Source organism: Notechis scutatus, chromosome 2 (assembly GCF_049901735.1).
Source record: "Notechis scutatus isolate UNSWTSFEM ecotype Mainland chromosome 2, rNotScu1.2, whole genome shotgun sequence".
Taxonomy (NCBI): domain Eukaryota; kingdom Metazoa; phylum Chordata; class Lepidosauria; order Squamata; family Elapidae; genus Notechis; species Notechis scutatus.
Window position 1 is genome coordinate 232691493 of NC_142010.1, and position 14620 is coordinate 232706112.

General features: G+C 37.2%; 1 protein-coding gene across 3 annotated transcripts; it reads left to right on the forward strand.

Annotated features, from left to right (window-relative positions):
• The first annotated feature begins 81 nt into the window (after window positions 1-81).
• On the forward strand, window positions 82-9903 carry MARVELD2 (MARVEL domain containing 2). Of its 3 annotated transcripts, XM_087958244.1 has the most exons (8): window positions 95-217; window positions 633-668; window positions 1317-2450; window positions 3491-3523; window positions 4114-4250; window positions 5180-5351; window positions 6288-6338; window positions 7740-9903. In XM_087958244.1, the coding sequence occupies exons 3-8, from the start codon at window positions 1332-1334 to the stop codon at window positions 7848-7850; spliced, it is 1623 nt and encodes a 540-aa protein (XP_087814370.1). In that variant the 5' UTR covers window positions 95-217; window positions 633-668; window positions 1317-1331; the 3' UTR covers window positions 7851-9903. The 3 variants fall into 3 exon arrangements, with proteins under 3 accessions (XP_026527571.2, XP_087814370.1, XP_087814371.1); XM_026671786.2 differs by lacking the exon at window positions 633-668 and having other exon boundaries at window positions 82-217; XM_087958245.1 differs by lacking the exons at window positions 95-217; window positions 633-668 and adding an exon at window positions 234-337.
• The last annotated feature ends 4717 nt before the right edge of the window (window positions 9904-14620 follow it).

The following is a 14620-nucleotide window of genomic DNA, read 5'->3' on the forward strand; positions in this document are numbered from 1 at the left end:
CTGGAGCGAGCGAGCGAGGTAGACAGGTAGGCAGGGCAGTGTTTGCAGCCCGAAGGACTTCGCGCATGACCAGATGGGCGGGACAATGGGTTGAGGCCAAGACGCCCCCGAAAGTAACGCCTCCGGGAAAGGGAGACGGAAACGGGATTGTTCTTCTGGCCGTTGCGCCTCTGGCCGTAGCGGGATATATTTTTGCCCGCCCTTTTCGTCTGAAAGAGTGAGTGGGGCATTTTATTGTGGGGAGGAGGGGGTTGGAGGTAAATCCGGTCCCAGCCACGGAGCTGGCGGGGTCGCGGGCAGAAAGGCGCCGCTTTTTATCCCGCTCGGAGCTTTGGGGGTGAGGGCGGAGCGGGCTCAAGGTGTGGTAGCGGCAGTAAATGCAAGTCGCGCGATTTGCGGGGAACCAAAGGAGGGGGGAATGGGAAGCAGTGCGGAATTGGGTGGAAATTCGTGTTTCTCGGACGCTTCTGGTGACATCCTGTGGATATTTCCTTGGAAGGAAGGCCCGCTAAGTTTAATGGGAAATGTAGGTCTAAGGTTGTAGAAGTGCACTTTGATGCTGGAAAGTAGTAGATACGTGTGTGGTGGGGGGGATATCTCCAGTCTTTTCCCCTTGTCCTATCTCTCTCTAGGCAGCACAAACTTCGTTCAACAACCTGTATATAAGGGTAGGTTTTCTTAATTTTTTTTTTTTTTTTGGCTTATTTATCTCTCTATAAATCCTTCAGAGTTGCTAGTTAATCCAATCGTTAGCTGGAAAAAAAAAGTTCAGTTTGAGTTTTTATCCACACAGTTTATTAATCTAAACTGCATCATGTAAAGACGGTGAACTTTTAAAAATATGCCATGATGTCTGGGGAGGGTGAGACATAGCCCACACTGAAAATCACTGGAATATAAGGGAATTAGAGCTTGTGGACATTGTTTTCTTTTCTAAATTATGGCCACTGTGTTGCTTTTTCCTTTTTATATATTTTGGATTCTCTCAAACTATCCAAGTATCACAGTGTGGTGGACTTTGAACTTGTACATGAGGCATTAAGCTCTCTGCCTTCTTTACTGTTGTGGTTTCATGGACTCTGGAAAAGTTTCAAGCATTAAATTATGATAAACCCAATATCAAAGCTAGAGTGACTTGGCAGTTCTGAACTGCCTTACTATGGAAGAGGATTTATAGCTCAATGATGGCATGTTAGCTTTTTTTTTTCCCTGTCTTTGAGTGCAGAAATTTAGTTGGCTTTCTTTTTTTAAGACTTTACTTGAACTATTTGTCCCCTAATTTTCAGGGCTTTTAAAAATTATTATTTCTGAAACAGGGGAAAAGTTCACAAATGTCTTCAAGGAATACATCACTGGAGCACAGAAGTGGGCAGCAAAGTCGTTCTGTCCATTATGATAAAGTATATGTGGATTCCTCTTCCCCAGAAGATGTTGAGGAGATATTAAATTCAGAACCTTTGCCTCCGCCTCTTCCATTACAGCCACCATTTGGACCTGAATTTTATCCAAGTGACAATGAAGAGTCGGCTGAAATGCCTGATCTCAAACCAGTGAGAAAATTCATTCCTGATTCATGGAAAAACTTCTTCAGAGGTAAAAGAGGTGATCCAGAATGGAATAAGCCAGTATCTGCCATTTCAGATGGAACTCAATGTTCTCCACCATCATCTCCAACACTTACTCCAGTGAAAGCAGAACATATTTCAACACCAAGCTCTTATCAAGATCCATATGGAGGTTCAGGAGGGACTTACAATTCACAAAAAGAAGCTGAAGGTATTCTCCCCTCAGATCCATACGGCTCTCTGGGAAGGCACACTCAGGCTCTGACATACAGTGAGAAAGTAGAAGCTTTTAACCTGAGATATTCCTACATGAAATCTTGGGCAGGATTGCTTAGAATCTTGGCTGTTGTTGAACTGCTCTTAGGTGCAGCTGTATTTGCCTGTGTCACAGCTTACATTCACAAAGACAATGAGTGGTACAACATGTATGGCTTTTCACAACCATATGGCTATGGTGGAAACAGCATGTATGGTGGTTATTATTACAGTGGACCCAAAACTCCTTTTGTTCTTGTTGTAGCAGCACTTGTTTGGATAGTGACTATCATACTTCTAGTACTTGGTATGTCAATGTACTACAGAACTATTCTTCTGGATTCCCACTGGTGGCCTTTAACTGAATTTGGAATCAATGTGGCCTTGTTTATTTTATATATGTCAGCTGCTATTGTCTATGTAAATGATGCAAACAGAGGAGGACTTTGCTCATATTCATTATTTAACACACCACTGAATGCTGCTTTTTGCCGTATAGAAGGTGGACAGACAGCAGGAATTATTTTTTTGTTTGTAACAATGATTATATATCTCATTGGTGCAATGGTTTGCCTAAAATTATGGAGACATGAAACTGCACGGAGACACAGAGAGTTCATGGAAGAGCGGGTAAGTTTCAAGTAATATGTGTGCTTCTAATCAAAATGAATGATGGAATATATTGCTTCCATAAAGATTATTTCCTTAATTTTTTTTCTCTTAAGATTCAGAAAAAAATTGTACCAAAGACTGCTAGGGAGAAATAGAAATTTTAGAAAGTTAAAGAACTTTTCCAATTGCAGATCCCTAGAAAAGTTTCAATAAATGGGTGAAAAGCTATTTTTTGTAATGCATGGATTTAGGGAAAGGCAGAAAAGATTTACTCTGTAATTCTTCCCACAACAGTTCTTCAAATTTTATTTTTGGGTAATCTGCAAAATTAAAAAAATTGCATTTTCTGTATTGGTAGATGAAAGCAAAATATAAGTATCTTCAGAAACAAGTAGATAAGTAACTGGATTTTTCTAGTAAACTTGCCATTGTTGCTTTGTATATGAGTTCTTAGCCAAGAGTTGTAGTTGAAACCAAAGATGTTTTAAAATAGAACTATAAACATAAGCCATATCTATTGATTAGGCTATGTGAGTTTTTATATAGTGTATCACAACCTGTTTTTTTTTCTTGAATTGCTTTCTAGTGATATCCATAGTCTTGCTATCAAAAGATTTTCAACCATTTTAATTTCAGTGTAGAAGCATTTAATTATTATGTCAGGTTCCTCAATTCCTATGTAGGTAAAGCTCCTACATAAACACTTCTTATTCTATCAGCAGCACTGAATAATAAAAATAAAAGATAGAAATGTTGTAGTTAAAACAAAAAATGCATTAAAGCAACAATAAAACCACTCAGGGTAGCCTCGATCCTCGAGATGGGCAGCAAATAAATTTAATAATAAATAAAAAGGAAACAGTTAACATTTCAAAAGTCTGTTTGTGGAAGATAATTTGCTTTCATACCAATTCTCTGCACAGGTTAATAAAGTTATACAAACCACTACAATCTATATTCTGTCAATACAAAATGAAATGAATTTGCACACTAGCATTATCAGCAGTTACAATCTGAATGTATACATTTAATATTGTTATTTCTGTTTCTTTTATTAGATGAAGTCACAATCATTTGCTCCAAAGAGAATGGTAAGAACCAGAACTGCATATGTTCTATTTACTTTGTAGTTACTGAATTTGAGTTACCTCACAAAAGTGTCTGTTTCAAAAAGACATGAAAAAATATTAATTCTTGCAAAGAAAAAAAATGTTTTAGTGAAAATTCACAAATGTTGATTTGGTGTTCTACTACTAACAACACCTTATTTTCCAGTAAATGATTTCTGATGAATTCATCCCTGATGAATTTTTATAGCAGTATCTTGCAGATATTGCCACCTGCAAAACCCAATGGAAAAGCATGAAAGATTTGCTCTTTTTATGGGTTTTAAGAGGCAATGTGAAAGTTTTCAAAAGTTTAAGTATAACTTCTTTCCCAAGTCATTCAAATGGGATGGTTTGAGGTAGGGCACTAGGTAGTACCTTAAGCCTCTGTAACAACAGTATTATACAAGATGCCAGTGGTACTATTTTGGCTGCAAAATTTCCTGTCCAAATGAATTTAGAGAGTATCTAACACAATTGTTCATTTCAACAAACTAGCACGAGAGAATTGAACTTTTACTTACTTCATACAAACTTGTGCAAAAGTAAAACTGTTAAAAATTCTTTTTACATAGTATGAAGATCATGAAAATCACACATCCAAGGTAGCAATAAAGACATTGAAGGGTACAGAAATGAAACCTGAAGTACTTAATGGCTATATACCAGCCGGACATATTCCTAAACCAATAGTGATGCCAGATTACTTAGCGTAAGTATATGTATTTTTAATATGCAAACTAGCATTTAAGATCACCATTACATTAAGCCCTAAACCACAATTTACAAACAACAGTGGCTTGATTCCAATAATAAACTAAAAACAAATAAGGCACGTTATAAGATTTTAAAATGTAATATATAAATCAACAAGTGTAGTTCATTGTGTCTGTTATTTATTTACGTTTATTTGCCACCTTTATTTTTACAAATAACTCAGTAGTGGGGTACATATGCAACACATCCTTATCATCCTATTTTCCCACAACAACAACTGTGAGGTGAGTTGGGCTGAGAATGAGTGACTGGCACAAGGTCACCCAGCTGATTTTCATGGTTGAGGCAGGACTAGAACTCAGAGTCTCCTAAGCCTTTTGCTTTAACCACTAGACCAAACTGGCTCTTTTCTTAAAGTTTGCTGCTTAAGCTGTAATGCTACAGTTTGGAAGAAGATTTCCTAATTTGTTTTAAAATAGGTAAACTTTTGATTTTTAATTTTTATTAAGCTATGGAGTCAAACATTAAACTGTAATGTGGCTTGTTTAGATTTGTCATAGTCTTTATGTGAACTCAGCTATTGCTTGGTAAATATCTTAGGGTTTAACCAATGGTCACTTTGTCAGTTCATGCTTTAATCATGTGATGTGTAAATCCATGAACTTATTGGAATGTTTAAAATATCTGATTCAGTCTATTCCACCAAATGTTTTCCAGATAAGTGATTGTCCTGATTTTTGCAATCCAAATATTATATGCCAAGGAAAACAATGATACTTGTCTTATTCATGCAATTTTTAATAAACTGTAAAGAATTTTTCATGTTACACATTTTAAAGTTAAATTTTCCGTATTCTATAATACACACATTTACAATTTACTGAATTGTTGACATAGCACTGATTGGAATCTTATTGCTTATAGAAAATACCCAGCAATTCAGACAAATGAGGAAAGAGACCGTTATAAAGCTGTGTTTAATGATCAGTTTTCTGAATATAAAGAACTGTCTTCCGAAGTTCAGGCAGTTTTGAAGAAGTTTGATGAGTTAGATGCACTTATGAGGAAGCTTCCTCAGCATTCTGGAAATACTCTCGTAAGTATGAATCAAAAGTTTGTATTTATAAGCAAATATTGAACTATAAGCTACCTGATCAGTGATCTAATCATGATAATCCCTTCATTTTTGGAAGTCATGCATATTTTATATTTCTTACTAAGGTCCATTACTTGTTATTTATGACACAAAAAAAGATCTTGTTATACAACTTTACACTATTATCTAACAATAGAATGATTGGAACTACCAATCACTATATTGCCTGGTCTACTTTCTTGGTATTTGTAATACAGGTGCATCTGTCAGGGGCACCAGCTTCTAACAGAGCTCGGAAGTTATGCAATTCTTAGCAAAGTTGATCCAACAAGCAAATGATCTCTTTATGGTGACATTCAAACTTTGCCATGAACAACTTACATATGTTAGAATAAAACACATGTGGAATTGAGTTATTGCTATACTCCTCTTCAAGTAGCTATCTTATTTAGTAACTTTTCATGAATATGACAGTAATTTTTTTAAAAAGTAATTTTCCAACCAGTGCGAGCACTTACAAACAAACCATGCACATTGGAATAAGTAAAGGCTTGCGTGATTATTATGAGAGAACTTTATCTAAATGAGACAGCAGCAACTAATAATCTTTGCAGCCTCTTTCTGTCATGTTCTCTTAATGACCATTTTGCTTCCAATTTAAGGAAGGAACTGCAATTGCTAAACAGGGAGAGGTTATATTGCTCTTTCTGGGGAATCTACCGTTCTTTTTTGTTGGTTACAAAGGTTTTGATTGTTTATAATATTGTATACTTACCCATAGTCATTATGGTGTCAGAAGGTAGCAATGTTAAAAAGTTGACAAATAAACGTAATAGAAAAAAATTGTACAAAATAGAAAATAAAACAGTTATATAGAATATTATAAGTTTAATAAGTAAATGAAACATTGATATTTTATATTTTTTTCTTTATTAGGAACACGATAGAATCGCCAATGTTCTCCAACAGTATAAAAAGAAAAAGAATGTGAGTATTGTCTTATTTATATATTCATTGTTGTCATTGACTTATAGCTTACATCAGTCCAGAGCAATAATAAAAACACCACCAGGGATCTATGAGCTTTTAGGATTTACACCAGTTTGCTGATATTAAAAGAACCATTATTGCAAAGGAAATCAGCAATGACAGACTATAAGATTAAAACCCAATGTGTGTGTGTGTGTGTGTGAATGTGGGTACACACACACACACACACACACACATATACACAACACATGCAAATCTTATGAATCTTTCTACCAAATGTGCATCTTACATGCTAAGAACTTCTTGCTTCTCATCAGGAAGGACAATTGCTCTGTTCATTGCTATTGCAACAGATCAGTCTGCTCTGAGTCCTTTTGCTTCTAATCTTGCCTGAGCTAATCTGCATATGTCCCTAGTCTGGTGTAAAACCATATCTAGAATGAGGAAGTTCCTAAATTAAGTTCTTGACATCTTCAAAGAAGTTTGAAAAAAAAACCTGTCTGTAATTCTATTGTTTTATACTGTACTGGATGGATTCATTGTCCTATTTAATGTAAAATGGATTTTATAGATTCCTGTGTTCTCTCATACTGAAATCAGTGGAATGATTAGTTTTTACTCCATTTACTGATAAATGGAGACTGGATTTCAGCATCAGATCCAATAACAGCTTGGCTGCTCTGCCATGCCTGAGGTGTTTATATCAAACCAAATCACTGTATATTTTAAGAATTTTCTACAGTGACTGCCAGGATTTCATATTTGAGCCAAGGATTTCCTATGTATCAAGTGTTCTCCCAATAAGATAGGGATTTGATATGCATAAAATTATATAATATACTTTGTGTATGGACATCAAAGGTAAGAAAGAACTATTAAGGATAAATTCCTAAGATAATTTATTCTCCAGAATAAAGTTTTCCTTAGATTTTATTTTCATTCATCTTTTATTCAGGCTACAGAAATACTAATTTCATCAATTAAATGTACTGCTTACAACATTCCAAATGCAGGTAGTCCTCCACTTACAGCCATTCACTCAGTGACTATTCGAAATTACAGTAACATTGAAAAAAACGTGTGATCAAAATTTGAATGCTTGGCAACTGGTTCATATGTAGCTGTGTTCTGGGTCATGTGATCACTTTTTGAGAACTTCTGGCAGGCAAAGACAATTGGGAAGCCAGATTCACTTAACGGTTGTGTTACTACTAACAACTGCAGTGATTTACTGAACAATTGTGGCAAAATGAGGCACAACTCACTTAACAATTGTCGCATTTAACAACAGAAATCTTGGCCTAAATTGTGGTTGTAAATCATATATTTTATTACTTATCCAGCTAACCCAAAGGGATGAACGTTGTAATTTTACTTACTGAATCGTTTGTATTTCAGGATCCCACATTTCAGGAGAAGAAAGAACGATGTGAATATCTAAAAAACAAACTTTCTCACATAAAACAAAGAATTCAGGAATATGACAAAATTATCAATTGGAATACTTAGAATGACTTTAATTTTACCAACAAGATTTTTTTTACCATTTTAAAATATTTATTGCCACTATTGTATATTTTTCTTGTAAAATTAGTAACTAAAATCTAGTGTGTATATTGTGAACTAAGGAAAAGATTTATCCACTGTAAGGTGGAAAACTTTCTAAGAATGTAGTTAAGTGCACTGTTGATCCTATTCTAAAATAACAGATAAAATTTATATCTTTTTACTTTTTAAATTCAAAATATTTGTATTTCTATCACTGAGATATTTTCCTAAATGTGACTATACTGTAAACAGGTATGACTGCCTTAATTTCATGAATAGCTTAGTTACATGAATGTGGTTTTTCAGAGATCCATATGTATTAAAAATTGCTTTATATGCCACTTAACTATGTATAATGACCTACTTGGAGGGACAGGGAACCAGATTCTAGCCATTTCCTCCTTTGGCAGGCAGGAACTTGGATTCAGGTTCTCCACAACTCAGCCATGTGTTTGGTGATTTCAGCTCTAGGAACGCAAGTTCTTAATTCTCTTTTAACAATTCCTAGTGAAATGTTGCAGAGTTTGTGTTTAGGAGAAAGATTCACATCCATGGAATATTGGACTGAGTTCTATTTTGCATTAACAGATTCTTTTTTTCCCCTTATGTTTTGGTCTGAGTAAATACATCTTTATATGAACTAATAAATATTTTAGTTATAGAACAAAGTTAACTTTCTATAGAGTACAATCATCTTGTTCAGCAAATGTACTCAGCATTTCCTTTGGATAGCCACACATTTTAAAATTAAATAATTTTTAAAGTTTAATATTTGTAAACCATGACATTCTAAGCAAAAATTGGAGTTGTATTTTTGTTACCTGCATCTGTTTTGCAACAAAATAGGTATATGAGTTTCCATCTGACAGGGCTGTAGCAATTGAAAATATCTCAATTAAGCAACGTATAATCTTTTTGTTGGAGGGGTAGTTACTTCATGTTTTCTTGCTGGACCATATGGAGGTGGAAACAAGTTCTGGGATAAATATCATTCTTTTAAAATAGAGTGTGATGTAGAAAGGGACGTAAATCTAAGTGTTTAGATACCTGTCATTTTATTGGAAATCTATCCCAGGGCTGTAAAAATCCCGGCCCATGGGCCGGATACGTCACATGCTGGCCATGCCCATGCCCAATTTAGCGAAGGGGAAAAAAGTCCCGATATGTCACATGACACTGCCATGACAATGTGAGTTTGACACCCCGATCTATCCCAACTGTAACTTACAGGTAATGCATTTTGAGCGTACAGTGCAATCTTTCTCAGAGAAAGTTATTAGCTTTGTGTGGGAGAATATCATTAGGAAAGTAAGCGTTAAAAGACAATGTAATACTATCGAAGAAAAGCAGCATTCAACTAAAATATTTTCAGACTGATACTGAATCCTACTTTTCTGTTGAAAGATAGCGTTGTCATGTATATATCATTGAATTGTCAACTAATCTCACCTCTTAAATTCAGATTGGAGGAGTGATTATAGCTGACTTTTTCTAAATAGCTACTTAAAATGTTGATTGGAATGGCAGGTGCAGAAAAATTATTCAGGGCATTAAATGGCATAGTTTTTTAATACAGTTCTTGGAAAATAGAAATTCCACAAACTTATCTTTTTATAAGTCAGGTGGGAAGTTCATATATCTTTCTACATTTCTATATTACAGTATATCACATTTTTTTACAGAAGAACCTTAGCACGTTGTAGTGAATTTCTACTCTGGAATACTCTACTTCAAAACAATCTCCTTTTAGAATATAATGTTTTATTAAAACTGTTAAACAAGAAGATAAAAACTAACAAATATAGCTAGGTAAGGAAGAAAAAAATAAAGCAAAAAATTCAAGAAAAGAAAGACGTTAAACATAGAAAAGGAAAAAGATCATTTTTCAAATAATATGCACTACAATGCAAGTCACTTTCCTTTGGTTTTTTTATAGTATTAAGTCATAACAAACCTTCTGAAATACTGAACTGTATATTTTCATAAAATAATGAATAAAACATATACTAAACAATCCCATGACCTGTTGTGTCATCCTTTCAGACATATTTACTTACCTACCACTTGGGCAGCCTCACACATCCTCCCTGATCCAAGTCATGTCGCTCTCATCCATCTATCTGTTCTTCCATGAAACTTCTCTCACCTGTACAGTGCCTCTCTCACATACTTTCACTCCCTTGTACACCCTCCCCAATGTGTATGGCACCTTTTGTGCCCCACCAAGCGACGCAACATCTCTCACACCCTTCCTAACTACTGTCCCTCTTGTGTTCCCTCACATATACATACATACCAACTGATGCCACACCTTTATGCACCTGATCCTTGCCCTTGCACTCTTGCACACCTGCTTACAAGCTGTGCATCTTTCCTGCTTCCTACGTGGCACCTCTCCTGCACTGCCAAACACACCCATACTCCCTCTCCCACCCTGTAGCAATCATTCATCTGCCTGTCAGCATGGAATTTCCTCCCATTTTCTCCATTGACCTGGGAAGCTGACAGGGAGCAAGCCACATACTGCCGTAACACATTGTGTAAATGCAGTCACTGAGTATTTTTCACATAAAATCTCATTCTGGTTATGCAGTTGAAGTGACAGGTGCTCCAATTTGGGTAACATACTTAAGAAAGCTACAGAATGTTGTTTATTTATTTATTTGATTTATATTACCGCCTATTCACCCATGGTGACTCAAGGTGGCTTACACAATGTAAAATCATTTAAAACAACAAATAAAAATAAAAACAACAAAAAGAAATAAATTAGTAAAGTACAATAGAACAAAATTTTGGGGAAAAAAAACCCCAACTCTTACCCCCCCATCCCGACGACAGCGGGTCAAACTAGCCATTTGATGGGTTCCATCCCTTTCTGGGTTCCCCAGCCCACTGGCAAAACCAGTGCCTTTCGGAATAGTATTAATGAGGGGGCATTCTAATCAGAGGGAATGATGTTCCAGAGAAATGGAGCCACCATAGAGAAGGCCCTTCTAGGTCCCACCAGTGGTGGGACTTGCAGCATTCCCTGCCTCCTCGCTCTAATGGGTCGGGTAGATGTCACTGGCAAGAGATGTTTCCTTAGATAACCCAGACCCAAGCCATGAAGGGCTTTAAACCAGCACCTTGAATTGCACCTGGAAGCAAATTGGCAGCCAATGCAGCTCCTGCAGGAGAGGTGATACATGTGCACTCCGGGGTCTGCACAAAACCATGCCGGCCGCTGCATTTTGCACCAACTGGAGCTTCCAGATGCTCTTCAAGGGCAGCCCCATGTACAGCGTGTTGCAATAATCAAGACGGGAAGTGACCAGGGCATGAGTGACTGTGAGTAGGGACCACTGATCCAGGAAAGGGTGTAACTGGTGCACAACCTGCAGTTGCGCAAAGGCCCTCCTGGCCACAACCACCACCTGCTCTTCGAACAGGAGTCGTGAGTCCAGGAGAACCCCCAGATTACGCACAGGGTCTGTTTGGGGTAGTGCCACCCCATCCAAGACTAAAGGTGGTAATTCTCTCTGAACCAACGAACCCCAGACCCAAAGCCACTCGGTCTTGCATGGGTTTAGTTTCAACCTGTTGCTCCTCATCCAGTCCCTAACACCCTCCAGGCATTGTGAGAGGGAGGACACAGCAACACTTAACTCACCACGGGCCGAGACATACAGCTGAGTATCATCAGCATATTGGTGATACTCAGTCCATGGTGACGGATGATCTCATCCAGCGGTTTCATATAAACAGGAGCGGAGAGAGTACCGAGCCCTGTGGAACCCTGTAAAGCAGTGAGTGAGGGTTGGATCTCTCCCTTCCTATCAACACTGACTGAGAGGGGCCGCAGAGGAAGGAAGTGAACTAAGACAGTGCAAGGCCTCCCACTCCCATTCCCTTAATGCTTCAGAATAGTTGTAAGATGTATTCTGTTTAGCGGATCAGAATGATTTCATATGTAGTGTGATTTGTCTCAATCTTTTGCCTCTCATTTTTTACTGCATATAAGTACGTGAATTTAGGCAAGGCAGCAGGTATGTGTAGTGCTTTACCAAATATGGGCAATCATAAATGGTAATTGCATTCTGCAATAGTTTATTATTATGCATTCAGCTTCTTACTTTTGCAAACTGATCCTACCACACTGTGTTTAAAATTCAAAAGCTGAAAGTGTTTTGAAGTGATTATATTCTAACCATCACCACTAAATTAAGTATTAATCAAACCTCCATGTGTTTGAGGTTTGTATCCCGAGGCAGCAAACTGCTTTATATTATATTCTGTCATTTGCCAAATGTTAATCTTTGTGTTAGCAACTCATTTAAATGCTTGACATCTGTTTTTTCAAGATAATTGGTTCAGAGAAAGATACTTGGGACATTATTCCATTGCAAGGCAGTGGAATGTGAAGTGAAAAGAAAAGATTTAAATGCTGTAGAAGAACAGCAACCTGAACCTATCTATAATGATTGGGATATATCAATCTCTTTAATTCATCATTTTTAATAAATGAATCACAGAAGGGATAGAGCAAGCATGCTGACTGGAGAATTCTGGGAGTTGGAAGTTCATATATATTAAAAGCTACCAAGTTTGAAAAGCACTGTACCACACCAAACTGGCTCATTTTTTCAGATGTCAATATCCTCCAGAAAATAATTTTCTAATTGCCAGTATTGTATTTTTATCTCATTGGGTGGAAATATTATGTAATTAGATCCAATAATGGCTCTAATGGTGTCATGATATCATGGTTGTATGTATGCTGCAGTGTAAGAAGTATCTCTGAAATTCAGAAAGTTGCTACACTGAAATCGGAAAATAGATCTGTTGCTATGCAGTTCACCAGATTGTGCCTGCCTTGTGGGCAAAGCAGGTAATTAGTATGAATGCGGAAGGCTTTGCATTCAAGGCCAAATTTATTTGCCAATTCTGGGCAAAATACAAAGTGCAATAAATTATCTTGAACATGCTACATTCCTTAGATCCAGATTATTTGGGAGAACAGAGTTTTCTATATGCACTTCTATGCTTACTGAGAATTGCCATTGTAACAACTGGTGAACAAGCTTTCTTTGTTGCCATCCAAGCTGTTTGGAATGCATGTCTACAAAATCTGTGCATTTACAGGTTTTGTCTATTGCTAAAATTCCTAATGACTGAATTCCTGAAGGACCTAAGATCTTTATGAGTTTTTTTAAATCTTCAAAACACATATTTTTGTACAGACTTTCAACTGCTAATTTGAAGAGTTGATTCTTAATTTCACCTGCTATTTGTTGTTACTTGTCATTTTATCTTTTCCATTATAAATGGCTGAGACTATTCAACAATTGGCAGGCAGTATAGCAAGTTACATTTAAGTATAAACAAATACTATAAGATGCTTTGGAGCAAATGGAAGTTTGAATGAAGCATCTTCTTAGAACTTTTAATAGAAGTTACCTCTTTTCCTGGGACCACACAGCTACCCTCATATATTTTGAGGTGCCTTTTTTGGAATAGAAAAATGCCACACAGCCCTGTTACTACTCTGAAGCTTGAACAGTGTTAAAAGTTCCCAAGGGTATATATTCCAACATTTCAAATGCTCCTTAAAAGAACAGTTCTCAATCCATGGCCCAGGATGATATTGAATACTGTAAGGGGTCCCTGATTTGGCCCAAATTTGATTGGTTTAAAATATTTATATAACTGGCCATCATTTACCATAATATTGGGCAGTTTATAAATAATAAGACAATAAAAAGCACAAAACAACACTTCGTTATTCCAATGTGTTGGTAGAAAGAGCCAGGTCTTCAAGCCAAGGCTTTCCAGAAGGCTAGGAGGGTAAGGACCTGCCAGATTTCAGAGGGAAGGTATTTCAAAAGGCAAGGGCTGCTAGTGATGGTATGATAACATTTAAGGGAAAGGACCTGGGTGCGGCCACCCTATTGGACTTGGTACAGTGGCAGATATCCTCAGGGAGAGGCGTTTCACAAACAATCTGTTCCTGTGCCACTCAGGGCTTTAAAAATGATATCAGAATCTTGAGTTACACCTGGAAAAACTAGAAGCCTGTGTAGCAACTGTATAACATGGACAAACTATGCGTTACCCAAAAGCGTCTGCACCACTGCACTGTAGACCAGTTGCAATTTCCACATGGTCTTCATGGGAAACCCTCTGTCAAACATATTACAATGATTCCACCAAGAAATGATTAGGGTGTGAGTGACTATGAGAAAGGCCTCTTGGCTAGTAATAGGAACTATGCACAAGATAAATCTGTGTGAATCTGCCCCCCCTACCCATAGCTGCAATCCTAGCAAGAGTCAGATGATACCTCACCGGATCCAGGAGGATCAAAACTCAGAGCCGCTGCATTTTGCTAGCGTTAAATCAACGCTGGTCCTCCAAATCAAACCTTTACAACCTCCAGTCACTGGGCCAACACTGGGACACTGTTGCTTGACCAGCTGTACCCAAATATACAATTGGGTATCATCAATATATTAATGATATTGCATCCATGCTACTGGATGAGCTTTCCCAACAGCTTCATATAGATGTTAAAGAGGAGGGGCGAAATATATGAGCCCTACCTAAGCTACTCCACATCCCAGGGGCCTAGGGTTTGACCTTTCCTCCACTACCCAAACCCGGCTTGAACCTGACACAAAGGAGGAAAATCAAGGTGCCTTCCACTCCCAGCCCAGAGTCAGGATAATATCGTCAATGATATTGAATGACAC

Excerpts from the sequence above, each read along its gene's own strand:
- MARVELD2 (XM_026671786.2), top strand. The coding sequence starts at position 1,332 with ATGTCTTCAAGGAATACATCACTGGAGCACAGAAGTGGGCAGCAAAGT. Across the intron at positions 5,352-6,287 it reads AGCATTCTGGAAATACTCTC|GAACACGATAGAATCGCCAA; the intron begins GTAAGTATGAAT and ends TTTCTTTATTAG. Across the intron at positions 6,339-7,739 it reads AGTATAAAAAGAAAAAGAAT|GATCCCACATTTCAGGAGAA; the intron begins GTGAGTATTGTC and ends TTTGTATTTCAG.